The 27,958-nt window shown below is 51.0% G+C and overlaps 1 protein-coding gene and 1 long non-coding RNA gene across 5 annotated transcripts in view; both read left to right on the top strand.

Annotated features, from left to right (window-relative positions):
* Window positions 1-5,525: 5,525 nt before the first annotated feature.
* Window positions 5,526-23,197, top strand: LOC131381697 (uncharacterized). Of its 2 annotated transcripts, none has more exons than XR_009210584.1 (4): window positions 5,526-5,848; window positions 6,912-7,217; window positions 19,018-19,109; window positions 22,533-23,197. It is a non-coding gene; the product is annotated as an uncharacterized LOC131381697 (long non-coding RNA). The 2 variants fall into 2 exon arrangements; XR_009210583.1 differs by lacking the exon at window positions 22,533-23,197 and adding an exon at window positions 20,799-21,039.
* Window positions 23,198-24,470: 1,273 nt separating this feature from the next.
* NSG1 (neuronal vesicle trafficking associated 1) overlaps window positions 24,471-27,958 on the top strand; it is a 31,989-nt gene continuing 28,501 nt past the window's right edge. Inside the window, exons 1-2 of one of the 3 annotated variants that reach the window (XM_058430317.1) lie at window positions 24,471-24,669; window positions 25,646-25,800. In XM_058430317.1, the coding sequence (XP_058286300.1) occupies window positions 25,672-25,800 (129 nt within the window). In that variant the 5' untranslated portion in view covers window positions 24,471-24,669; window positions 25,646-25,671. Of the gene's footprint in view, window positions 24,670-25,018; window positions 25,285-25,645; window positions 25,801-27,958 lie in introns of those variants that run through there. The other 2 variants (XM_032135938.2, XM_032135937.2) reach the window with 2 other exon arrangements.

The following is a 27,958-nucleotide window of genomic DNA, read 5'->3' on the forward strand; positions in this document are numbered from 1 at the left end:
CCAAGCCCATATGTGGGGGCTGGGCAGGTGTTACACAGACACAATGTCAGGTGGGGAAGTGGTACAAAGGCAAGCCCTAACCACACACCAGCCCTATGGCTGTAGACACCCCGGGCTCAGCTGATGACGCCACTTATGAGCTGTAGTGGGTTGAATGGTGGCCCCTAAACAGATGTGTCCGTGCTCAAATCCCCAGAACCTGCGAGTGCCACTGTGTTAGTCTGTTCTCACGCTGCTGTGAAGGACTGCCTGAGACTGGGTAATTATAAAGGAAAGAGGTTTAACGGACTCACAGTTCCACATGGCGGGGAGGCCTCAGGAAACTTACAATCATGGTAGAAGGGGAAACAAACACATCCTTCTTCACATAGTGGCAGGAAGAAGAGTAAGAGCCTAGCAAGGGGGGAAGCCCTTTAAAAAACCATCAGACCTTAGGCCAGGTTCTGTGGCTCGTACCTGTAATCCCAGCACTTTGGGAGGCCGAGGCGGGCAGATCACCTGAGGTCAGGAGTTTGAGACCAGCCCAGTCAATATGGTGAAACCCCGTCTCTACTAAAACTATAAAAATTAGCCAGGTGTGTTGGCCCACGCCTGTAATCCCAGCTACTTGGGAGGCTGAGGCAGGAGAATTGCTTGAACCTGGGAGGCGGAGGTTGCAGTGAGCCGACATTGCGCTACTGCACTCCAGCCAGGGCAACGGAGTGAGACTCTGTCTCAGACAAACAAACAAACAAACAAACAGAAAACAACCATCAGATCTCATGAGAACTCACTTGCTATCACGAGAACAGCATGGGGGAAATTGCCCCATGGTTCAATTATCCCCACCTTGAATTATTACAATTCAAGATGAGATTTGGGTGGGGACACAGAGCTTAACCATATTAGCTACCTTATTTGGCAACAGGGTTTTGCAGATACAATTCAGTGAAAGATCTCCAGAGATCAGCCTGGATCATACAGGTGGATCCCAAATACAGTGACAGGGAAGAGAAAGGCGGAGGGAGATTTGAGACCAAAGAGAAGGCCTGGAAGAGGCCAGGATGGATTCTCTCCTAGAGCTGTCAGAGGCAGCAGCCCTGTTGCCACCCTGATTTCAGACTTCCGGCCTTCAGAACTGTGGGAGAATAAATCTGTGTTGTTTTAACCCACCCAAGCCATTGTATGTGTCATGGCAGCCACAGAAAATCAATGTGAGCTTTGTGATTGAATTTCCAAATCATCTCGGTCTCAGTTTTCTCACTGGTAAAGAGTCCCTAACTTACACAATTATTTTGAGGATTAACTGAAGGATTTAGGTCGAACCATATTAAATTGCCATTTTTTTGTAAGTCAAAAATGACTGGATGTTGGCAGTTGCATCAGAGCCAACCCAGTGATCGGTGAGAAGTGCCCAGCATGGCAGGGAGCACGTGGTGAATGCACGGGGAGCACCATATATGCGCCGCAGGTGCTGTCGGGGCTGATTTCTCCAGGGGAGAGTAGCATCTGCACTGGCCCCAAGGGATGGGCAGGAGCTCATGCGGAAGGGGGGCTGCTGGGCGCAGGGGGGCACCCACGAGACAGCAGTGTGGGCAGAGCACAAACTTGGGCAGGGAGGGGAAAGGCAGCTCTGGGAGGCGCTGGGAGGGGAAAGAGGGTGCAGGAGGGTTGATATATGCACCTACTGAATACACAGCCCTCTGTGCCTGCTCAGCTGCCAGAGGGGGGTCTCTCCACCCTGCTACAATGGTGATTTTGCTGAGACATGCCTGAATGCATTACACCTGGTGTCACCTGTGTTTCTAGCCTCCGTGAACTTGACACTTTGTTGACATTCATCCTCCATGCATTGGCCAGAAAGACCTTGTTCTGAACAACCTGCTAATATGCTTAAGTCACCGTGCGTGACCTCCTGCCTCCCTCGTCACCTCTCCCACTCCTCAGAGGTGTCTTCTTGTGGGTAGAGGCACTTTTCAAATACAAATCAACCAACCCAGTCCATGCTGCAGCCACCTGCTTTTTTAGGCTCTACTGCTCCAGCCACATCTACCTGTCCTCATCAGCCCAGGGCAGGTACCAGACTGGTAGGGCAGCCTTGTGCCCCGGAGCAGCTGCAATTATTCAAACTGGCCAATCCCAAGCCTGCCTACCTTTCTTGCTGGTTCTGTCCCACAGCAACCACAGTCAAAGTCCCCACTCATGGCTCTCCTCTCTGCCTCCTCCTCCTGACTGCGCCCATCTTCCTGTGTGGCCCCAGGCATGGCCTGCTGCCTCCTCTTGGAAACTGTGAGTGACAAACTATCTTTTTAGTGGCAGGCGTCTTCTGATCTGTGGGCCTTCAGGGACTTCAGATGTCCTATGAATACGCTGTATTTTTAAACATCCCTGCTCAAAACTCTTCACTGGGTTATGTATGCTTGGGAGAAAGTTAAAAATTCCCTAGTTTATTAGTCAATTTTCATGCTGCTGATAAAGACATACCCAAGACCGGGCAATTTACAGAAGGAAGAGGTTTATTGGACTTACAGTTCCACATGGCTGCAGAGGCCTCACAATCACGGCAGAAGGCAAGGAGGAGCAAGTCACATCTTATGTGGATGGCAGCGGGCAAAGAGAGAGAGAGAGAGCTTGTGCAGGGGAGTGTCTCTTTATAGAACTATGAGATCTTATGAGACTCATGATCATGAGAACAGCATGGGAAAATCCCGCCCCCACGATTCAATCACCTCTCACCAGGTCCCTCCTGGAACACATGGGAATTCAAGATGAGATTTGGGTGGGGACACAGCCAAACCATATCACTTAACCTTGTGTATCAGTGTCCTGTGGCTGCTGTAACAAATTCATTAGCACGCATTCAGTGGCTTAAAATGAGAGCAGCTTTTGCAGTTCTGGAGGGCAGAGACCTGAAATGAGTTTCATGGGGCTTAAGGCAAGGTGTTGGCAGGGCTGCACTCCTTCTGAGGCCCTGGGAGAATCCATTTCCAGCTCCGGGAGCTGCTTTCTTCACATTCCTCGCAATCCTCAGGTGGCGACTCCTTCCTCCATCTTCAAAGGCAGCAGCGTCACATCTTGCTCCAGTTTTTCTTCTGCATCAAACCTCCCTCTTATAGGGACACCTGTGATTACATTCAGGGGTCATCCGATAACCTAGAACAAGCTTTACACCCAAAAACGTTTAGCTTGGTCTCAGCTGCAAAGTCCCTTTTGGCATATAAGGTAACAGCCATAGGTTCTGCCGATTTGGACGGGAATACCCTTGGTGGCCATGGTGCAGCCAAACACAGCCACCATTAAAGGCTTCTGCTTCCCTTGGCAACATCAGCTCCTCACCTTCCCACATGCCCCATCTAGCCCCGCTTAGATGTGCCAAGGGCTGCTCCTTCTGGAATGTTCTCCCTGCCCTTCCTCAGGGCCCTTCTGTCTGGAGACCTCATGAATAACCTCCCTGTGGCGATTCTCAGGCACTCCCAGAGCATCGTGTCTACACACCTCACTTCTCATGCAGAATCTGAATCCTGGGCAAGTTCAAGACCCACACCAGAAGGGGCACGTTGATGAACAAGCACATGTCTTACCTGGGGTGACCCTGAAGTTAAGAGGTTAGATAGGAAGGTACAGCTAGGTAAAAACAGTTGGAGGTGCTGAGAATGCCTGGAGGAAAGAAATGCCAGGGGCACACTCTCTGATGGGTTAGCACGAGATTAAAACTCACAGCTGACACTGGGCTCTTACTGTGTGCCAGCCAGATGGATGATTCTAACTTCATCTTCCCAACATCCCTAAGTGAAACTAGTATAAGGTCCATTTTATAGGTGAGGAAACTGAGGCACAGTTTCAATAACTTCCACAAGGTCACACAGCTGGTGACCTAGAGCAGAGCCAGGCTCTGATCAGGCAGCCTGGTTCCAGGGCTGGCACCATCCAGCATGATGTGACAGAGAAGAAGGCATGGAGGTAAGCCTGGAGCCCAAGGGGCCAAAACTCGGTAGAGGGGAGTGCCCAGGGAGTGGCTACCAGAGTCACACATAAGGCTCTCACCCAACTAGCCGTGTTGCCACTTTTGGTAAGTGGTAGCAGTTATTGCCCTTGATGGGAAAGCTGCCAGAAGTAGAAACAAATGACATGATACAAGAACTCAGCTTCCAATGAGAGGCGCATGGAGGCAGCCTGACCACCAGCCAGTCTTCCTAGAAGCACCCAGGAAGGAGCCTCTACCAGGGGTCACTGAAGGGCCCTCCCAACTCAAGGATCTCCAATTCTGCAGGACAGGAGTGAAGTCATCAAGTGCTGAGGCTCAGAGGAGAGTCACTGCCGGAGGAAGAGAAAGGAGGCTGGGAGCTGGAGCATCATTGCTAAGGGGGAGAGAGAGAAGCTTCTAGCAAGACTGGCCAAGGAAAAAGAGAGAAGATATGTTACCAAGACCCAAAATGAAAGATGGGTAATCACTACAGGTCATACAGACATTAGCAGGATAAAATGAATATGTCTCATATGGTATGGTTTGGCTGTGTCCCCACCGAAATCCAGAATTGTAGTTCCCATAATCCTCATGTGTTGTGGAAGGGACAAGGTGGAGATAATTGGAGCATGGGGGCGGTTTCCCCCATCCTGTTCTGATGATAGTGAGTTAGTTCTCGTGAGATCTGATGGTTTTATAAGGGGCTTCCCCCTTCACTGGGCACTCATTCTTCTCCTTCCTGCCACCATGTGAAGAAGGACGAGTTTGCTTCCCCTTCCACCATGATTGTAAGTTTCCTGAGGCCTCCTCGGCACTGAGGAACTATGAGTCAATTAAACCACTTTCCTTTATAAATTACCCAGTCTTGGGTGTGTCCTTTTAGCCGCAGGAAAAGGAACTAATACACCAAAAATTTTACATGAACCAATTCCTTGAAATCTACAGACTACCAAAAGTCATGCATGAAGAACTAGACCATCTGAATAGTCTTATATTTATTCAAGAAATTAAGTTCAAAATTAAAGATATCTAATAATGACATTTCCAGGCCCAGATGGTTTTGTTGGCTAACTTCACCAAATATTTGAGGATGATAACTACTCTGCAGAATCTCCTTGAGAAAATAGAAGAACACTTCCCAACTCATCTCATGAGGTTAGCATGACTCTAACACCAAAACTAGACAGAGACACAACAAGGAAACAAACCCCTACAAACCAAGATTCTTCATGAACGTAGGTGTGAAAATCAACAAAATATAGCCAACCAATTCCAGCGTGACCTGGGCAAAGCACTTAATCTCTCTGAAACAAAATTTTCTTTGGCTTAGATGAGGACTGAAGCCAGATGTGGTGGCACAGGCCCATAGTCCCAGCTACTTGAGAGACTGAGGCAAAAGGATTGCTTGAGCCCAGGAATTTGAGACTAGCCTGGGCAACATAGTGAGACTCTGTCTCAAAAAGGAAAAAAAAGAAGGATGATTACATCTATGTGACATCATCATGAGATAATAATACACATTAGAATACTTAACATAGAATTGGCATAAGTGTCCAGGGAATTTTGTGTTGCCTTTAGTCTGGCCCAGTCATCTTCCTCACACCACTCTGGCACTTGTCACATGTTGTGCTTGTGAACTTATTGGAAGACAGAAGCTACTGCTACTGAAGTGGCTTTTGCTGTTGATGCAGGAGCCCTGTGGAGCTTAGGAGTATCCCTCCAGGTCACTCGGGGAGACCTGGGCTGGAGCCAGGTTCAGCACACTCCAGGAGTGGCACAGTTGTCAATTGTGTCATTGGAGCAGTCTCTGATCGGTGCTGTTTTATTAGCAAATACTGAATTCCACTCCAAAAGATATGGCCTGAGCTCAGAGTTTGTTATGGATAAAATCATTCTTCATGAGCAGTGAGTATCTATCTCTGGTGGTATTCAGCATCTTGAAGGGGCTGGCTTATGTCTCTCTGCGAATTGATTCGGGTCAGCCCTACTTCCTACCCCTCATTTCCCTGAGCCCACTACGTTCCTAGTTCCCAAAGCCCCCTGATAATTTATTGCACCTGCCTCTCTTCTTGATGGTTTGGGAATCAATAGATTTGTTTTCCTTTCTTCTACACTGGCTAATATGGTTTGGCTGTGTCTCCATTCAAATCTCAACTTGAATTGTATCTCCCAGAATTCCCATGTGTTTTGGGAGGGACCCAAGGGGAGGTAATTGAATCATGGGGGCCGGTCTTTCCCGTGCTATTCTCATGATAGTGAATAAGTCTTAAGAGATCTGACGGGTTTATCAGGGGTTTCCACTTTTGCTTCTTCCTCATTTTTCTCTTGCCGCTGCCATGTAAGAAGTGCCTTTCACCTCCTGCCATGATTCTGAGGCCTCCCCAGTCATGTGGAACCATAAGTCCAATTAAACCTCTTTTTCTTCCCAGTCTCGGGTATGTCTTTATCAGCAGCTTAAAAATGAACTAATATACTGGCTCAGAGTGCAACTGGGTGATGCCTCTTTTTAAAATCCCATAGCCTGAAAAACACTTCCTTAATGTAGGGTCCAAACCCACCTCCCCACTCCCAGGGCTGGGCTTTGGTTCACACAACCTGCTGCCTGCCTTTTCCCTCCAGCCTTTTTGGCCCAGAATCAAGCCACTTTCCACCACCAACCCCTGGGTTTGAAAAGGTCCATCCACCCTTACAGTCACTGAGGGCTGGCATGGAGCTGCAGCGGCCTCTCTGGACATGAGTGTTCTCACCTATAAATTGGAGACACTAATACTCCTCACCTCCTAGGAGGAGCTGAGAGTCATGAGAGATCATCCAGACAATTACCAAGGACAGGGCCTGACCCATGATCAGTGCTCAAGGAAGGCTAAGACTTATTATTGTTATTGTTTGGGGAAAAAGTAATGCTTCCTCTTGTGTCCATAGTGCTTGTGAGTTTGCAAAGTGCTGATTTGTTTTCATTCCATTCCAGCTGGGAGGCAAGCCTGCAAGGGCAGGTCAAGGAGCGGCAAGGCCTCTGATCACAGATGAGGAAGCAGCGCTCTAGCCCCATGGTGGAGTGGGATGTAGCCCAGCAGGGCTGCAGCTCGAATGCCTGACAGCTTCTCACATTTCTCCAGGGGAAGGACTGGCCAGCCCTTTAAAGGGAGAAACTGGGACTTCCGTGATGGGGCTTGGAGAGCAGAGACTGCATCTATTCAGTGTGTTCCTGATGCCCTGTGCTGTGCCTGGTTTGTAAGGATAGACCCTCAGTAAAATACATTGGATGAATGAATGAGTGAGTGAATAAGGGCAAGGCAGGGTGGCTGAGTCAGGGATGGGAGATAGTGGCGATGGAGGGCATGTGCTTAGCAATACCCTAAGCCCACTGAGTGCTGGGCATAGAGCCACACTGAGCCAGCTTGCATGACATCATCACTGGGATCATCAGTCCCATTTTACAGATGAGGAAACTGAGACCTGCTTACCAGCAGGGAGTCAATGAGTCCTACATCTGAGATTGAGTTCAGGCCTGTATGATTCCCATCACACTTCCCAAATATCCCAGAGGTGTATGTGATGGCAGTTCATCAACGTTCGAATCAGGGCCCTGTTTTCTGTATAACTGCAATGATCCTGCTCATGGGAACATAAGCCTGAAGCCCCAGATCAAGGCCCGGCAGGGTCCATTTCTGGCGAGGGCTCTCTTCTCGGCTTGCAGATGGCCACCTTCTCACTTTGTCGTTCTGTGGCGGAGAGAGAGGGTGAGCTCTGCTGTCTCTTCTTCTTCTTACAACAGCACAGCCATATTGGATTAGGGCCCAACCCTGATGACCTCATTTCACCTTTATCACTTCCTCACAGGCTCTATCTCAAAATACGTCACATTGGGGATTAGGGCTTCATCACAGGAATTTGGGGGAGACACAAATATGTAGTCCAGATTGTGAGGTAGGCTGAACAATATCCCCCCAAATCTGTCCACATTTTAATCCCCAGATCCTACAAAAGGCTCCTTAAACGGGAAGAGGAGCTTTGCAGACATGATTATGTGGAAGACCTTGGAACAGAGAGATGATCCTGGGCTATTGAGGGGGGTCTGATGTCATCCCAAGAGTCGTTATAAGAGGGAGTCAGGAGGAACCAGGCAGAGAGAAGGGCAATGTGAAAAGGGAAACAGAAATTGGAGTGATGTTGGCCGGGCATGATGGCTCACACCTGTGATCCCTGCACTTTAGGAGGCTGAGGCGGGCAGATCACTTGAGGTCAGGAGTTCAAGACCAGCCTGGCCAACATGGCGAAACCCCATCTCTACAAAAATACAAAAACTAGCCGGGTGTGGTGGTGTATGCCTGTAATCCCAGCTACTCTGGAGGCTGAAGCAGGAGAATCACTTAAACTCAGGAGGCAGATATTGCAGTGAGCCGAGATCGTGCCACTGTACTCCAGCCTGGGCAACAGAGTGAGACTCCATCTCAAAAAAAAAAAGGAAAAAAGAAATTGGAGTGACATATTTCAAAGATGGGGGAAGAGCCACCAGCTAAGGAATACCAGTGCCCCAAGTAGGCAGTGAGGAAGGCAGGAAAGCAACTCTACCCCAGCATCTCCAGAAGAAACCAACACCCTGTCTTCAGCCCAGTGAAGCTGAGTTTAGGCTTTGAGCTCTAAACGGTAAGAGAATTCGTCTGTACTGGGTTTAGCCTCTCTGTTTGTGGTAGGTTGTTACAGCGGCAACAGGGAACGAATACAGCCAGGATTAGGTTTGACAGTGAGCAACAGGAAATCCCAAGTATCAGTGGCTTCAACAAGAGAATTGGCTACAGAGTCTGTAGGTGGTCCGGGGCCATGGAGGGAGGGGCGCTGCCCCCTGGGGTCCTCAGGCCCAGCTCCTCCCAGGACCCTGCTTCACCATCCTGGGTGGGAACCTTAACCTCATGGCCCCAAGATGGCATCCACATAACAGGTGGCAGGAGGGAGAAGGGGACAGCAAGACAGGGAGAGGGCTGTGCACCAATGTCCCTTCCAGAAGGTCACTAGAGCTGCTGTGCACTTCTCTCACCCCTCTCGCCAGAATTTCATTACAGGGCCACACCTTGCCAAAAGGGAGACAGGACAAGGGGGTTCTTATTTTCTGCAGACACATGCCTAGAGGGAATTTTTATTGCAATGGAAGAAGGGGACAGTGAACGTTGGGGATAACCCACGTCTCTGCTATATTTTACCTGTCTGAGCCAAGGCCAGTTAGGAATGTGCTCAGCATCAAGGAGCAGAAATCCTGCCCCAAAAGGGCCTGAGCGAGTAAGACTTCCTCATTCTCACTGAGCAAGAAGTGTCTGCGGGATGGTACAATGCAGTTGGCCCAAAGATGACCACACTTTGAGGGTTGGTTTCCAATCTCAGATCTGTAGCCTCAGGGACAGAAGAAGGCTGCTGTGGCACCAGGTGTCATTTCTTTTCTTTCTTTTCTTTTCTTTTCTTTTTTTTTGAGAAAGAGTCTTGATCTGTCACCCAGACTGGAGTGCAGTGGCTCTATCTCGGCTCACTGCAACGTTCGCCTCCCAGGTTCAAGCGATTCTCATGCCCCAGCCTCCCGAGTAGCTGGGATTACAGGTGTGCACCACAATGCCCAGATAATTTTTGTATTTTTAATAGAGACGGGGTTTCACCATGTTGGCCAGGATGGTCTCCAACTCCTGACCTCAACTGATCTGCCTGCCTCGGCCTCCCAAAGTGCCGGGATTACCAGTGTGAGCCACTGCGCCTGGCCCAGGTGTCATTTTTACATGCAAGGCAGGAAGAAAGATGAAGAATACTGCCAGACTTGTATGTCCCTCTTCCACAGGAGAACAAAAGCTTTCCCACACACCCCCAAAGACTGCATAGAGTCCCGCTGGCCAGGAGGGAATCTCCTGGAACCCCTCTCTGCGAGGGAGTCTGGAAAGCCAAGGATTTAGCTGTCTAGCCTCTCTATTAGATAATAGATGAAAATCCTTATACCCTTTGAACACTAATTCCGTTTCTAGGAATTCCTATACCAACAGTTTCTATCAAAGATGTGCACAGAGAATATGCCCAAAGCCGTTCACGACAGCGTTACTTACTGTGAAGAATCCTAAATATCCCAAATGCTTAACCTGTGCTGTTGGGTCCCAAATTGGGTCCCAGTCATTCAGTGTCTGGCCCCAGCACCTCAGTTACTTAATCTGGAAAATAGAAGAAAATGTGTTTTACCTGTTAGGACGATGGTGAGGACCAGAGATAAGAAATAGAGCTTGTGTGTAGCCGGACATGGTGGCTCATACCTGTAATCCCAGCACTTTGGGAGGCCGAGGCGGGCAGATCATGAGGTCAGGAGTTTGAGACCAGCCTGGTCAACATGGTGAAACCCTGTCTCTACTAAAGATACAAAAAATTAGCTGGGCGTGGTGGCACACACCCGTAATCCCAGCTAATCAGGAGGCTGAGGCAGGAGAATCGCTTGAACCTGGGAGGTGGAGGTTGCAGTGAGCCGAGATCATACCATTGCACTGCAGCCTGGGCGACAGAGCAAGACCCCGTCTCAAGAAAAAAAAAGAAAGAAAGAAAGAAAGAAAGAAATAGAGCTTGTGTGGTGCATGGTTGCTGCTCAGTCAGTGGTCTCCAACCCTTCCTCCGGCACCTATGCATCTTCACCAACCAAAAATATGGGGCCGATGTCAACATGTTCGATGCACCTTATTCTCCAAGATCTCAGGAGAGTGGAACTCCGCCCTGCAACTCTCTAGACTCTGGAGTGAGAGTTATCTGTGTGACAGCATGGGGACGATACTGGCTTTGGAACAAGCTATCTAAGCTCAAATTGATGTTTAGGTGACTTCATGTTCTCTAATCCTGCGAAGGGGCCACTCAGCCATCTCATCAGTATAATGGGGCAACAGTCCTGACCTCACAGGCAATTGTGAGGTTTCACAAAAAAAAAAGTGCCCCTAGACAGGGTTTGGAACCTAGTAAACCCCAAAGAACCACTGGCCTTTTCACTCCTGACAGCGGATATTGGAGGAAGCGCCCATCTCGTCTGACACAGAGGCACTCACAGTAGCAGAGGGAATGCTGTAACACAACGGGTTTCCATTCCAGCTGGAAGTTTCCCTGGCCTGAGGCATCCAGGGCTCCTGGCTAAAAGGTGACCTAATTATTAATGAAAGCTCCAGAGATGAAAGCTAAGACATAATCCACCCCTGAATGGACTCGGAAGGAGCAGATAATGGGACAATAAAATTAATCTTGTAGAAAAACACAATTAGCTGTATCATTTATAAATCTCGTCTCCTTCCACACGGGGCGACGCAGGAGCAACACGGGCAGAGCGCTCTCGGCACAGCCTCCCATTTCGCACGCACAGATGCCCCTTTTCCTGGGACAACATTTTCCTTTCACATTCAGGGGTCATTGTTGGAGGTTTAAAAACAATCTTCAGAAACCAAGGTGACCCAGAGAACAGAGTGAATGGCGCCATCCTGTATTCCCCCGTTTCTTGCCCATTTCCAGTCTCTTCAATGCAATTGAAGGATCATTTAATGAGAACATGGTGGGGAACAGGCCCCGCACTAGGCCAGGGCCTGGGGGAATGAAGGAGCTCCCTCTCTGCCCTCCCAGGGCTCACATAGGCCAGGGCCTGGGGCAATGAAGGAGCTCCCTCTCTGCTCTCCCAGGGCTCACAGACCAGAGTGGGGAAAGGAGAGGACACAGAAAGCTGGAGACAGACAGACCCAAGCCCAGCTCCTCCCTCCCAGCTGTGTGACCTTGAGTAAGTGTTTCACTTCCCTGGGCCTCAGTTTACTCACAGGTAACATGCGATGAATGAGGGTGCCTCCCTCACTCCCACAGCTGGAAGGGGATTAAAGGAGACAAAGTCTGCAGATCGCTCACCGGCACAGGACAGGCCCACAGCAGGCTCAGTCGCTGCAAGTTCAGAGTCATTCTCATCCCTGCCATCCCTCGTCTTCCTCCTCATTTTACTCTGACCATCTCTTTTTAAAAATTGAGACACACCTGAAGTCAGGCGTTTGAGACCACCCTGGCCAATATGATGAAACCCCATCTCTATTAAAAATATAAAAATTAGCTGGGCATGGTGGCACATGCCTGTAGTCCCAGCTACTTGGGAGGCTGAGGCAGGAGAATTGCTTGAACTCAGGAGGTGGAGGTTGCAGTGAGCTGAGATCACGCCACTGCACTCCAATCTGGGCCACAGAGGGAGACTCTCTCTCAGAAAAAAAATAAAATCATTAAAATGTCCTAAAATCATTAAAAATTTTCAAAAAAGAAAAAAATTGAGATATAACAATTCACATACCATAAGAACTCACCATTTCAAGGCATAGAATTTACTGGGGCTTTTTAAGAGTATATTTTACGGTCATGCAACTATCACTACTATTTAACTCCAGGACAGTTTCATCATCCCCCCAAACATCCCATACCCAACAGCGGTCACCTCCCACTCCCTCCACTCATCTGTTTTTGTCTCTGTGGATTTACCTCTTCTGCATGCTTCGCATAAACAGAATCACAGAGCATGAGGTCTTTTTTTGTCTGGCTTCTTTCACTTAGTCAAATGGTTTCAAGGTTTAATCATGTTGTAGCATGTGTCGGTGCTCCATTCTTTTTTATGGCTGAGTAATATTCCACTGTACAGCTAGACCACATTTTGTTTATCCCTTAATCAGTGGATGGTCATTTGGGTTCTTTCCACTTGTTGGCTATTATGATTAATGCTGTCATAAACATTCATGTGCACATTTTTGTGTGAACTTACGTTTCAATCCTCTTGAGTGTATACCCAGGAGTGTTGTTGCTGGGTCATAGGGTGACTCTATGTCTAACTTTTTGAAGAACTTTGATACTGTTTTCCATAATGGCCACACCATTTTACATTCCCATCAACAACGTATGAGAGTTCCGATTTCCTTGCATCCTTGGCAACACTTATTATTGGCTGGTGTTTTTTGTGGCCATCCTCTGACCATCTCTTGTGTCTCTCCCTCCTGTCCATCTCCATGGCCTTGCCCTCATTCCACCCTCACCTTCTCCAGCTTGGACTGTGGGCGCCACCAAGAGTTTCTCATTCCAGAACTGAGCTCCTGAGGATCTCAGGGTTCCCAGGTCCTCCCATGGGCTTCTTGTGCTTGCCTCCAGTAACTGCAAAGGCTTCTGAGCTGCCCAGTCAGTCAGCAGTCGGTAGCATTACATGGTTCCTGGAACATGCTCATTCCCTTTTGTGTGCCTCAGTTTCTCTACCTGTAAACTGAGGTATTGAACTGGATGAGGGGCTCACACTCAACCACAGGGCCAGGCAGGCTGGGCAGCCCAGGTGAGTGAGGCACAAGCCTCACATCTAAGGCAGGAGAGGGAATGGTGGGTGCAGGAGGTGGGCAGCCATTCTCCCCATGGAGCTGATTTTTGCCACGTGGGAATGTCTTTGTTGTGAGGTCTCTTAATTTTTCAGAAGAAGGCAGTAAATTTGCATGTTTCATGATATCTGATTTTTAAGTGTTTCCAATAAAGACAATTTCCTTCCCTCCCTTCCTGTCTCCCCCTCCCCTCCGCTCCCCTCCCTCCCCTCCCCTCCCTCCCCCTCCCTCCCCCCCCCCCCCCTTCCTCCGCCTCCCCTCCCCTTCCCTTCCCTTCCTCCCTTTCCTCCCTTTCCTCCCTTCCTTTTTTTTTTTTTTTTTTGAGACAAGGTCTCACTTTGTGGCCCAGTCTGGAGTACAGTGGTATGATCGTAGCTCACTGTCACCTCAACCTCCTGGGCTCAAGTAATACTCCCACCTCAGTCTTCCAAGTAGCTAGGACTACAAATGTGCTCCACCACTAAATTCACCCGATTGTTATTATTATTAGTATTTTTTTGTAGAGACGGGGTCTCATTATGTTGCCCAAGCTGGTCTTAAACTCCTGGGCTCAAGCAATCCTCCCACCTCGACTTCTCAAAGTGTTGAGATTATAGGCATGAGTCATCGCACCCAGCTGGGAATTTTCAAAGTATACAAATGAGTATAGCTCACCCCGCAGAATTCCAGTTTACAAACCCAGAACTGATGATTCTGAAACATAAGTGTGCATCAGAATCTCCCTGGAGGGCTTGTTAAAAAGCAGTGTTCCTGATTCAGCAAGTCTGGGGTGGGGCCTGAGCATCTGCATCTCTAACACACTCCTAGGAAAGGCTGATCTGTTGGTCTAGGGACTGCACTTTGAGAACCAGAGCCCTGGACTAATGCTTTCTGGGATCTACCCCAGCTCTCCAATGCAGGTTTGTGATTCCAAAACCCAACGTAGAGTCACTCTGCTCAGGGAGAAGAAGCACCACATGCTGGCTAGGCTCCAGACAAGTGCAGCAAGCCTCATCCCTGCCCTGTCCTGCAAAGGCCACCAGGGAGAGACAGCAGCATTGAGCAGGACCATGCACCTTCCCTCTACTGAGCTCTAATCAATCCAGGGAATTCGCACTCATGAAATGCTTCAAAAACTCTAAACAATGCATATGATGTCCAAATACGTAATATATTCAAACATAAAGGGAAAACACATTAAAAAGTAGAACAGCTATCTGGGCTCAAGTACCTCCGTATTCATTTCCTGGGGCTGTCATAACAAAATACCATAAACTGGGCAGCTTAAAACAACAGAAACCTATTATCTCAGAGATTTGGAGGCTGGAAGTTCAAAATCAAGGTGTCAGCAGGGCTCTGTGCCCTCTGAAGGCTCCGGGGAGGCTTGATTCCTTGCCTCTTCCCCAGTTTCTGGAGGCTCCTGGGGATCCTCAGCATCCCTTAGCTGTGGCCGCATCCCTCCAGTCTCTGCCTCTCTTGTCCCACAGCCTTTTCCCTATGTGTCTCCCTGTGTCCTTTCATTTTTTCTTTTTTGAGACAGAGTCTTGTTTTGTCACCCAGGCTGGAGTGCAGTGGTACTTTCTCGGCTCACTGCAACCTCTGCCTCCCGGGTTCACGCAATTCTCCTACCTCAGCCTCCCCAGTAGCTAAGACTACAGGCATGCACCACCATGCCCGGCTAATTTTTGTATTTTTAGTAGAGATGGGGTTTCGCCATGTTGGCCAGGCTGGTCTCAAACCCTTAGCCTCAAGTGATCTGCCTGCCTTGGCCTCCCAAAGTGTTCACATTACAGGTCTGAGCCACCACGCCCAGCCATGTCCCTTCTTCTTATAGGGATACTAGTTATTGGATTGAGGTCCACCCTACATCCAGGATGCTCTCATCTCAAGATCTTTACCTTTTCTATCTGATTAGACCTATTTCCATAAGGTCACATTCTGTGGTCCCAGATGGACATGAATTTTGGGGGACACCTTTCAACCCAATACAGCCTCTTTCAGATGTCATTCTGATAAGTTTGGCAATTTGGACTCTCTGCTCATAGCAGATTAGAAACAGTGCACGGGAAAGAGTGAGGGGTGCACTGTGAGGATCGCGTCTGCAATCACTGTGCGGACGGCGGCCACAGAGGCAGTGACAAGGGCAGGGGCAAGCCTAGCCAAGCCCACAGCCTGTGGACAGCCAGTGGAGGGCACGAGTCCCAGCCCATAGCACCCAATCCAGTTCGGTCTCTGGTGTTCATGAAGCTGACCTGATTCTTCAACAAGAGGTTAAATTCTTTCCAACGTCCTGTTTTGGAAGGCAGGATGACGTGCTCTGCATTTGAGAATGACTCTGGTCCCAAATGGGGAAAATTAGACCTAGAGGGATAAAAATTCAATCTCTGGAAAATCTGCTCATGAGGACCCCAACCTTATTCCTGAGCTGGGCCTGAGAAACAAGGGGAGAAAAGTGACAGATTATGAACATTAAAAAAAAAAAAAAATATATATATATATATCATGTCACGGCCAGAAGTTGCAGGACAGCTCAGGGCCTGTGGATCAGGGCTGGCCTAGGGGCTGTGTGCTAATTTCACTCTGCTGTGGCCACCAAACCCCAGCCCCAGCTGCACGGATGGAGGCATTCCAGACGGAAAAGCCCCATTAGCTCATCGCTGCGCCGCCTGCAATGCAGTTCAGCCTTTCGCTGTGTAATCTCCAGCACACTCCGGGGAGCCTGTGAATTTTAGACACTCTCCCAGGGACCCTGGCTCCACAAAGCATGAAATGAATTGCATTCATCCATCTGTGGGCTTTTAAAAAATTCAATAATTAATTCAAGCGTATGGTGGTATTACTGTTATTAGAATTTGGCCTTTCTGTGGTTCTTTACTTTGGCAAAGTGCTTTTATAATCATTTACTGGCTAAATAATTTAATACGAGTTATTGCTACAAGCTAGAAATCTGGTACTTAGCTGGTGCTGAGGGACATTGGACTGCTTATGAAAAAAGCAGGGGAAGGGCGGAATGGAATTATGTGGCCTTCGTTATTTATCCCCCCCGGTCACGCGTGGTCACTTGCTTGACCTCAATGTGTCCTCGATAATTTTGGTTCTGATTCATCCTGGGCCATTCTTGCCATTGTGACAGTGAACACAGTTGCGGGGGGACACTTCTCAGGGGGAGGAGAATTAAGTTATTCTAGTCCAAACCCTCATTTTATAGAAGGGGAAACGGAGGTGGGGGCACGCTTTGCCCAAGGCCACATGGCTAGCATGAGGACTAGCATCACCTCAGGACCTGAGGAGAGTATTCGGCTTTAAGGGATCCTCCCTCCCCGCTTTATTAGAGTCAAGAAGGGAAAGAGAGGCATAGCTAGGTCTCCTGTCAGCCAGCATGGGCCGAGAGCAGGCCTGGGCCTGGGGACAATAGGGGGCTGCATTGTTGCTCAGGAGTCCACCCCTCTGACCGAGTTCTTTTTTTTTTTTTTTCCCTTGAGATGGAGTCTTGCTCCTTCGCCCAGAGTGCAGTGGTGTGATCTCAGCTCACTGCAACCTCTACCTCCTGGGTTCAAGTGATTCTCCTGCCTCAGCCTCCCGAGTAGCTGGGATTACAGGGGTGCACCACCATGCCCGACTAATTTTTGTATTTTTAGCAGAGATGGGGTTTTGCCATGTTGGCCAGACCGGTCTCAAACTCCTGACCTCAGTGATCCTCCCACCTTGGCCTCCCAAAGTGCTGGGATTACAGGTGTGAGCCACCGCGCCTGGACTCTGACTGAGTTCTTGAAGTGCCTGGTTTTCTCCCTCCTGCCAACATATCTTCCCAGCATCCTCTCTTTTTTTATGTTTTTATCTGCATTATTATTTTTAATTTAATTTTAAGTTCTGGGGTACATGTACAGGACATGCAGGTTTGTTACATAGGTAAACGTGTGCCATGGTGACTCGCTGCACCTATCAACCCATCACCTAGGTATTAAGCCCTGCATGCATTAGCTATTAATCCTGACGCTCTCCCTTCCCTCGCCCCCTCAACAGGCCCCACTGTCTGTTGTTTCCCTCCCTGTGTCCGTGTGTTTTCATTGTTCAGCTCCCACTTATAAGTGAGAACCTCCAGCATCTTCTTAATAATCATCTGTCACCCAAGCCTCGGTGGCCTCATCTGAGAGATGGACTGTGAATAGAAACAGCCCTAGAATGTGGGTTGAGGGCATTAGGAAAAATATCTAGAAAGCACTTTGGTGCTCCCTCCGTATTCCCTGACGACACATACTATTAATATGGTCATTTACACCAATGATCATTGTTACTTTATCTGAAAAATGGGTGTAACAGTACCTGTCCTTTCTACTTCAGAATTTTTGTGAAGCTAAAAAAAACTAAGATGATGACAGGGAAGGTATTTCATGGTCATCATCATCATCATCTAATTCTTCGCTTGGAGGATGGTTAAAGAGGGGTTTCCTCCTTGAGGCTCTGGGGGGCTTCAGGGAGCAAGAAGTGTTCTCCTCGGCATTTGTATCAGTCAAGATACCAAGAGGTTGCAGGGGCCATGCCAAATGGAATCATTTGAGGAGATGTATTTCAAAGAATTGTCTGCAGAGGTGGCCAGGGTGTAGGGCTCAGAAGAAGCGTCAGTGGCCTGGGCTTGCAGGGGGAGCTATTACCATCCCTGGGCCAGCAGGAGGAGGGGAGGAGGTGTGACAGGGTTCTGGAAGGGCTGAGGTTGCCTTGGAGGAGGGGTGGCTTTTTTTGAGGAATAGGGCCAGCCTGAGGAAGCCAGGGGGCAAATGCCTGTTGGCCAGAGGGCAAGGGAGTCCACTGCAGCGGCCACAGTCCATCCAGCCCAGTTCCTGTCCTAGAGACAGGATCTGACGGGCCAAGGGCAGAGGCCTGCACAGCACCATTGGTGGATCAGAACAGTGAGGGGGTTGGGAGTTTTGCTGTGGCGGCAGGAGTCTGGCCTGGTCTGTGAGCTCCCGTGGCTCACTGGGGGTAACAACAGGCAGAGGCCCACGGACAGGCTCCACCTTTCCTCTGAGTGGCCGGCAACGATGCACCCTACTCCCTACTGGCCCAGGTATAAAATGAAGGTGTGAACTAGAGGATTATTGAACCTCGCAAAAACCCTTGACCCTAACATAATTGTTCGTTCAGTCCACATTTCACCCTCTCCCCTCTGCAAGACTGTAGAGCTCTATCTTCTGAATTTGACCCTCCCCCCAAAAAAGGCACACGGGATGCGCTCCTTAGAAGTTCACGTGTGCTGCTGGGCGTGGTGGCTCATGCCTGTAATCCCAGCACTTTGGGAGGCTGAGGCAGGCGGATCACTTGAGGTCAGGAGTTCGAGACCAGCCTGGCCAACATGGCAAAATCCTGTTTCTACTAAAAATACAAAAAAAAAAAAAAAAAAAAATTAGCTGGGCATGGTGGCAGGCACCTGTAATCCCAGCTACTCAGGAGGCTGAGGCAGGAGAATCATTTGAACCTGGGAGGTGGAGGTTTCAGTGAGCCAAGATTCTACCACTGCACTCTAGCCTGGGTGAGAGAGCAAGACTCTGTTTCAAAAGAAAAAGAAAAAGAAAAAGAAGTCCTCACGTGCCTCCCTCCCCTGCCTCTGCTGGGTTTGGGGGCTGGGCTGCTTCTCCGCCCTCCCCTCCACCCTCTTCATGACGGAAATCCTAGATAGGGAGAACATTTCTTGACCTAAATATTTTTCTACTCTAATGTCCTTAATTTTAGAGCCGGACAGGTTGGATTATTTGAAAATAGCCTGGGTTGTGAGAGGAAAACGAGAAGGGCCAGAGGAATTTGGAGCTGCCAGCATCTTGGAGGTGAGCATCCAACCAAAGAACACTCAGCTTCTGCTGCCTTTATGCCCATCGATCACCCCACATTGCAAGGCTCTCATCACAAATCCAAAAATAGGACTCCAGTGGGGAGCATTTGTAAATCATCTTTTCTTAGATACCAAATCCTGGAGCTGAAAGAAGAAAACATGTGTGACCATTCCTCTCAATTTACAGATGAGGAAACGCAGGCCACAGAGGGCTTTTCACCAAAGCCTTTGGCTGTCGTTTTCTTGCTCCCACTCCCCCAAGGTCAAGTGCCTCACAGCCAAAGCAAAATGGATCTTAGAAATAATCTGGGAAAATCAGGAATTGCTGAGTGGTTCATTAAGACTATAAGACAAAACAGCAATAACAAGCAAACAAAATCCCGAAACCCCCAAACTAAACACACAGACACGATTCTGTTTAAATACATCATCGGTCATCAAATGATTCTGAGCCCCATAATCATATTTACCCAGTGAAAGCAAAGAAGTAGAGTGAGTCCATTCATTTCTTAGCCATTTACTGAGCGTCTCATGTGGCCAAGAGCTGGGAAACACAAAGGTAAATAAAACCCTGGAGAACACTAGAAATTATATTTATGATTTCATTTATATATTATGCATTTTAAATAATAACATTTGGGGTTTTCCAGAAATGGGCATTTTGCAGTAAGGTCAACTCTAAGAAGAGAGCATTACAATGATGTCACGGGCAAACCTGCCTTCGGTTTTAATCAGACCAGGAATTCTCTGTTTTTTGTTTTTTTTTTTTTTTGTTTTTTTTTGTACTTGAGGCAGGGTCTTGCTCTGTTGCTGAGGCTGGAGAGCAGGGTGCAATCACAGCTCACTGCAGCCTTAAACTCTTGGGCTCAAGCGATCCTCCCACCTCAGCCTCCTGAGTAGCTGTGATCCCAGGTGTGTGCTACCACACCTGACTAATTCTCTCTTTCCCTCCCTCCCTCCCTTCCTTTTTTTCTTTCTTTCTTTTTCTTTTTTTGATGGGGTCCACTTTGTTGTCCAGGTGGTTCTCAAACTCCTGGGCTCAAGTGTTCTTTCCACTTCAGCCTCCCAAAGTGCTGTGATTAAAGGGATGAGCCATCGGGCATGGCCTGACTTTCTTCGTATGCACTTGAACTCGACTTTACACCCCTGATGTTCACATGTCTTACTTTACTGTGAATGTAAACTAAGTGGATGCCTATTCAATTAAGCAAACATTTCCTGATTACCAGGCCATGTTCTAGACAGGGGGGATATAGAAATGAAAGATTAAGTGGTTCTGCTTCATTTGCTCATGATCTATACAGAAATGTAAATATCCAGACTCCGGGATAGAGAAGCATAAAGACAGGCCAGGCTTCAAAGAGGAGGCAACATGGGATCTGGGCTTTGGAGGATGAGGAGCAGTTTGTGAAATGGATGAGGAGTGGGGAAGGCAATCTAGGCAAGAGAAACAGCATTTGCAAAGGCCTGGAGGCAGGTGCTTGGGGGAATGGAGAATTTGGCTAGAGGACAGGGTTTAAGGAGAAACAGGGATGACTTCACCCAGGTGAGCTGATTCTTCACATTGCAAATGGATTGTCCCATTTGCAGAAAGATCCAGAGCCTAATGTCTCTCCCAATTCTGTGTCAGTGGGCCGGCTGATCCCAGTGTGCTGGTTGATCCCAGTGTACCGGCTGATCCCAGTGTACCAGCTGATCCCAGTGTACCAGCTGATCCCAGTGTGCCGGCTGATCCCGTGGATTGAGAAGTGGACCCGAGAAACTTAAAACCATCAGAGATGAGGATGTGTGTGGGGAGCGACTGTTGTGGAATACAGGTTTCTTTACTGGGTGAGGAAAATGTTCTGAAATTAGTGGTGATGATTGTACAACCTTGTGCATACACTAAAACCAGTTAAGCGTATATTTTAAACTGGTGATATCTGTGGCATGTGAATTACATCTCAATCTAAAAATAAGACATTTGGATGAAGCATCGCTGGATCGACATGGCTAGGCTGCAGAAAAACAGAGCAGGACCTCCGCTGATCTCCTGCCACTGAACCTCCATAGGCCGACAGCATTGGAGGGCCACCCCCCCAGCAGGACCTCATCCATCCTGGAGATCTGGCTGGTTGTGGGACACCTGACTGGAGCCTGCAACTCATCCCAGCTCTGCAGGGAAGCCTGTGGCCCGGGACTCATCATTTGACTTCTCTGAGCTGCAAAGAGGCTCATCAGGCCTCTAGGGGAAGAGTCACCTTTGTCACTCTGAACACTTGTCACATAACCAGGAAAAGTGTCTATCACCTCACCCTGGCTCCAGCACCGGCTGCTAAGAATAGAGACCACAGGAGTACAGAATTAGAGGTCAAAGCAATAGTAATACCTAAAACAGGCACTTAAAAAATAAGAATAGCTCATTTGATTCTCACAGCACTGCTACGATGGAGGTGTCATTACCTCCATTTTACAGATGGGGAAACTGAAGCATAGAAAGGTTAAGCAGCTTGCCTGAAGTCACACTGCTAGGAAGAGAGAGACGGGATTCAAAATCGGGCCACGGCTTAGCGACTATGTCACATTGTCTCTTGCTGTGACAGTCTGGACTTCAACCAGTGGGACAAGGGAAGTTGCTAAAAGGCTTGGACCTGGAAGTACCAGGGTCATTAGAGAGTAGTGCCTGGCTGCCCTGAGGAGAGGGAGCAGGGTAGGAGTTACAATCGTACAGGCAGTGATGGGTCTGTGCCTGAGATCAGTAACCCTGGAAGTATTCCTAAGTCATTTAGGGCCAGGTGCAGTGGCTTACACCTGTAATCCCAACACTTTGGGAGGCTGAAGCAGGTGGATCATGAGGTCAGGAGATCAGGACCATCCTTACCAATATGGTGAAACTCCGTCTCTACTAAAAATACAGAAATTAGCTGGGAGTGGTGACACGTGCCTGTAATCCCAGCTACTCAGGAAGCTGAGGCAGGAGAATCGCTTGCACCAGGGAGTCGGAGGTTGCAGTGAGCTGAGATTGTGCCACTGCACTCCAGCCTGGCGATGGAGCAAAACTCTGTCTCAAAAAAAAAAAAAAAAAAGTCATTTAGAAAAACTGAGTATGTGTCAACAATCTTCTGTGGCACTTGGATTTTAAATTGTTGGTGCTGGAATGAAACCGGTCCGGGGGGAGATCACATGCCATTGATTTTCCTTTTTGTATGTTGTGAAAATACCTGACATCTGTTTGACCTGCAACCACCACTGCAGCCCCAGCCATCCCCATTTTGGTGGCTGTGGCTTCTTCAACCTAATTTCTGCCACTCTTTGTGAATGACTTGGGTTCTCCAAATCACCACACCCTTGCAAGCTTAATGCCTGTAGTGAACTGAATGGGGGCCCTTAAAAGATATGTTCAAATGCTAATCCCAGGAACCTGTGATTTACCTTACAGAGTGAAAGAGTGAACATTATCTCATACGGCAAAGATAGGATTAAGTTAAGGATTTTGAGAGGGAGTCCTTATCCTGGATTATCCAGCAGGCCCTAAATCCTATGATGAGTGTCCTTATGAGAGACACAGAGAAGAGGAGGAGGCAATGTGACTGGAGTAACATGAAGGCAGAGATTGGAGTGACGCAGCCACAAGTCAAAGAATGCCTGGAGCCACTGGAAGCTGGAAGGGGAAAGAACAGGTTCTCCTCTGTGGCTTGTAGAGGGAGTGAGGCCCTGCTGGGACCTAGACTTTAGACTTCTGGCCTCCAAAGCCAGGAGAGAACACGTTTCTCTTGTTTTAAGCCAAATTTGTTCCAACAGTGGCAAGAAGCTCATATACTGTCTTAACATATTCTGTTCCCCTACCTGGAATGCCTTCCCCTCTGCACGCACCTCTCTCAGGCCCACCTGTAGGATGCTTTACCCACAGTCTCTGGACGTCCTCCCTCCTGGCAAGAGGCAGAGGCCACTGCTCCCAGCAAAGACCTGCCCTTGTCCACAGCTCCCTGCGGGCGGCTGTGTGTCTCAAGCATTTTGCATCGTCCATGCCCTTCACAGGGCCCAGATACAATCAGCAGAGGAAGAAAACCACAGGATGAAACAGTCCCAACGACCAGCACCAGTCAAGACCCAAGACAGCACAAAAGGCCAGCTAGCAGAGAAACATGATTGTCCACCGTCCATCTCTGGGACAACCTAGGTCCTTCTTGCCTCTCTGTCCTCCTCAGTTGACAGTCTTTGAGGGAGGGGCAGGGCCTCCACTTTTTTCCTCCTGGTGTGGAATTCTGACCGAGTGTGTGTGTGTGTGTGTGTGTGCGCGCGTGTGTGTGTTGGGTTCTGTTAAACGCTTGAGCCTGAGACGGGGGGGGGGGGGGGGGGGCGGGGAAGCCATTCCCTTGCTTAAGCCCAAAGGGTTTCTCCTGACCAGTGAGTCACCCTCGTGGCAGATGCCTGGGCAGATTTCTAAAGTGGAGCGAGAGAAATCTTCTCTTCTTCACCTGCTTCAGGAAGGCATCAAAGTGCCAGAAAGGTGACTTCTGTGGGTCCCTGAGGCCCGTGGCAGGGGCCAGAGTCTGACACCCGCTTTCCCTGGGTTGGGGGCGGGGTGCCTCTGCCAAGAGCCTGGGTTCAGTCCAGGCTGGCCTGTGGTCAAAGGCACACTTAGACCCTGGCTGGAGAGTTGGGGCGAGTTACGAGAGACCCACTAGGTCACCTGTCAAAGACGGCTAGCCCTCCTGGGGGTTTTGAAATCACGGCACCCGCGGCAAGTTCCCAGGCTGTGCCTGGGGCTCAAGGCGGTGGCTGCTCCTGTGCTCTTGGCTTATTCCCAGGATTCTCAGACGGCTGATGGAAAACGCCCCGGACCCTCCGTGGTGCCACGCGGAAGTCCTCGGAAAGGGTGTGAAAAAGTATCGAATCTGGGGGATGCCTCCTCCTCGTCCAGCGCCTGACAGGGCCCAGCTCCTGGCCCCGGGTGCCCAGGAGGCACCGATCCCCGCAGCCGGCCTCCTTCCGCGCGGGCTCCACTCCCATTTCGGCCTCGCCCCCACACCCCATAGTCTTTCATCCGTGAGTCCTGCCGTCAGGACGGGTTGGAGGTCTGCAAACAGGACCCTCTCTGGGAAGCTGCGACAGCGGCTGCGCTCGGGGTTTGGGGGCGCAAGTCAGGCTAGAACCACCCCCCTTCTCTCTGCGTCCCGGTCCCGGCGGCCCCTCCTCTGTACCCAGGATGCTCGGGCGGCGGCTGCAGTAGGACCTCCGCCCTCTCTGCCAACCAGAGCGGAGGAACCTTTCCGCCTCCCTCCGCGCGGCGCACTTAGCGCTCTTTGCCTAGAACGACTTCCCTCCCGCTGCCTGGGGCAGCCTCACCCTGGGCGCCCGCACCCCAGCCCTGGGAGAGCGCTGCTCCGCCTCCCGCACCACCGAAAACCTCCTCCTCCTTTTCGGGCCGCGCCCCCTTTATACGCGGACTCGCCCTCTTTTGGTCGCCCCCTCCCCAACCCAGCGCTAAGGAACTCCCTGCTCTGGTCTCCGCCACCACCCAGCGCCTCCTGGGCCCATCCCCCCAAACCCTTGAACGTCCTCAGGACCCCTAGGTGAGCGCGGCGCGCTGCGGGCGGGGACCCTCTCTGCACCTCCCCGCACCCCTGGGGGGTCGCTCTGTCCCTAGGGTCCCCGCCTCCCCTTTCTCCTTTCTAAGCGCCTCGCGCCCATGCCGCCGCCCGGGGTGGCGCAGCCCGCAGTCCTCCCGCTCCGGGCGCCCTCCGCCGCTCCGAGATCCCTCCTGGGGGCGCGTCCTCTCCCGCTCCCCTATTCCCTCCTCGGGCTCAGGGCGGGCGCATGGTCCCAGGGGAGGCTCCCGCCCAGCCCCGCACTCCTTTGTGCGGCCAGGCGGGCGCTGCGTCAAGGCGGAGGCGCGGCCACCCGCGCGCACCCACCCGCGCGCACGCAGCCCCCGGGAGCGGCAGGAAGGGAGGCGGCGGCGCGAGGAGGAGGGAGCGGCCGTGGAGCCCAATCGCTCGCTCCCCTTCCCGGGTCTGCGCGCGGCGCCGCCTCCGCCATTGCTGCGAGCAGGAGCAGGCGAGGCGGAGCTCGGTGCGCGGAGCTCGGAGCGCTGAGCTGACCTGCCGGAGCCGGGCGTGGGTGAGTGCGGCCGGCCGCGCCTGGGCTCGCCGTGGCCAGACCTTGCCTGCCCAGGAGCGGGGCCCGGGGTATGCCCATCTCCCCGAGTGCGCGGGACGGGGCTGTGAACGGCGGGTCGCCCAGGTGCGGCGGCCCCAGGGCCGGGGACCGGGTCTGGAGGGGCTGGGCAGGGGCGGCGCCCCCTTTCCTGGCCGCGGTGCGCCCTTGCGCTTGGCGCTTGGGTCCTGCGAGATGAGGGTCTAGAAATACACAGCACCACCCGACCCCCGCATCGGGCCATGACCACCGCGTCCCCACGACCCCTCTCCGAGACGAAGCGGGGCCGGCGAGCTCGCGGACGCCGGGACGCCGGTGGGTGTGGGTGCCCACTTCCCCCCGCCCCGCCCCGGGTCTTGCTTGCGGTGACTCCCCCCGGCCCTCCCGCCGCAGGCTGCAGCCTCGGAGCTCCCGGAACGATGGTGAAGTTGGGGAACAATTTCGCAGAGAAGGGCACCAAGCAGCCGCTGCTGGAGGATGGCTTCGACACCATTCCCCTGATGACGCCCCTCGATGTCAATCAGCTGCAGTTCCCGCCCCCGGATAAGGTAAGCCCCCCCACGCCCCTCCACGTTGCCGGGTGCGCACCCCTAAATCTCGCACGGCGGCTGCAACAAAAGAAACGCGCCGCGTGCGCTGGGTACGCGAAGTGGGGGCGGGCTCGGGAGGCCGGAGGGAGCGCGGCGAGGACAGTGTACCCGCGCGGGATTCTGTGGGGGAGGGGGGCCCTGCCTTAGATGATATCCTCGTCCTGACAGTGGAACGTGGTGGGGCAAGATTCCTTCGCGTTTTTCCTGGGAGCCTCATCCGAGAGGGCCCTGGCCCCGCAGCTGCCCTGCTGCTCCCTTGCCCCGTGGCCCCAGGGGCTCTGGATCGGGGGTGAGCCTAGGAGCGGGCGAGGTTGCCCCTGTACCTTCCCGGGTGTGGCAGTTTCAGCCCGACTTGCCCCACCGAGGCGGCGGAGCGTTCTCCTTGGTCAGATGGCCCCTCCCCAGGGCTGAATTGTTCTCGTCCTTTCTGCCTGCCCCTGCCAGGCTGGCGCTAGGTGCAGGAGGGTGTGCGCGCTCACACAGGGTCTCCTTCCTCTTTGTTCCTTTTGTGAAATCTCCAAATAAGTGCCCGGGCTCGCTCAGTATTGGTGTCACTGGTAACAACTATTCATCAACCTTTCCCCAAAATGTTTTCTGCTGAATTTAAAGAATCTTTTTTTGAATATAGCATGCAATTAAGTCGTTTCTGTTTGCTAAGAAGAATATTTCCAAGAGTTAACACTTAAAAATGTAAATAGATCTTTGCATGTCTAGGCAATTGTACTGTAAAACTCACATCTAAGATCATAGACACAGCATCTATTCTCAGCATCTTGCTGCCCCTTACAAACCACCACAGCCACGACTAATTCCCGGAAGTGCTTTTCTATTTATTTTCTCATTTAGTCCCTGGTGAAGGGGCTCTGAGCCAGGGCTCTGTCTTCCTTCCAGCAAGTTGGTGATTGCTGACGGGTCGGGTGTTGTGGGCTGGGGGTGTCCTGGTGGGGGCCCTAACCCCGTGAAGGTGTCCTCCCAGCTTTATTGTGTGTGTTTTCTGGGGAGGGAGGCAGGAGCCGGGAAGAGGCTGGCAGCCGGGGTTTCAGTTCAAGAAAGGGGGATCAGCTGGCCACACCTGTGCCCCCCAGGCCATGGTGGTGCGACTCTGGGCCACTGATGGTCCAGGCTAGGCTTTGCAGGAGGGGCAGGGCTGCCTGAGGCCTCAGCTTCTACTCCACCCCTCCCTGTCTAGGCATCAGACTTGTCCAGTTAGCAGGGCCTGGCCCCGAGGCCCCCACACCCCCTCCTGCCTTGGCCCCCAGCTGCTCGGCTGAGGAGCAGTGGCGCCTGTGCCAGGAACTCCGTGTCCTGAGGCAGCACCTCTATCAGGTGATTCCCCTCACTTGGCCTGAGCTTCCTCTCTTGTCCTCAGTCTGTTCCATTCCAGAACCATTTGGCACGGTTAGTTTATACTGGGAGGAGGGTTTCAGGCAGGTGTGAAATCCTCACCAACTAATTAGGTTGACTAGGAGTAGCCTAGGCAGCTGGGAAAGGTGATGAGTCTCCTCTCTCTGCAAGTGTCTAAAGCGGGGCAGCCAGCAGGGATGATCTTCTCGGGTCCAGCCAGGACTTCCAGCCGGGACTGAGTGTGGGTACAAGGGTTATGGCTCTTGGGGTCATTTTCCAGAAGGCTTCTAAGGTCACAATGAGGAAACTGAGCCTCAGAGCATTTATGGGACATGCCCAAGGTCACTGGGCTGAAGGTTACAGTCCTCCAGGATGCAAGTTTCTGGCAGTGCCTCTTACTCCACCCTGCTCGGAGCCAGACATCCCTCACGTAAGACCTCTCTTAACCTGAACAACAGCAACATGTTGCTAACAGTCAGAGTTCAGGGAGAAGATGTCACCTGTTCCAGGTGACATGGCTTCTGAGGGGTGGTGACACAGTTGGGTTATAAATGAGAATCTGTTCTGAGAACATGTATGGAGTGCTGAGGTGCTGGGGGTGCAGCGGTGACAGCAGTCACAGTGCTGGCAGCAGAGTCAGGGCTGGTCTCCCCTGACATTTGCCAGACACTTATTCTGCACCAGGAGCTATTCTGCCAGTTTTACAGGTTTAAATTATTTTAATGTGTTGACAATACCATGAGGTCACTACCAATGTTAGCCCCATTTTGCA

The sequence above is a fragment of the Hylobates moloch genome, unplaced genomic scaffold (assembly GCF_009828535.3).
Source record: "Hylobates moloch isolate HMO894 unplaced genomic scaffold, HMol_V3 SCAFFOLD_17, whole genome shotgun sequence".
In the NCBI taxonomy this organism is placed as follows: Eukaryota; Metazoa; Chordata; class Mammalia; order Primates; family Hylobatidae; genus Hylobates; species Hylobates moloch.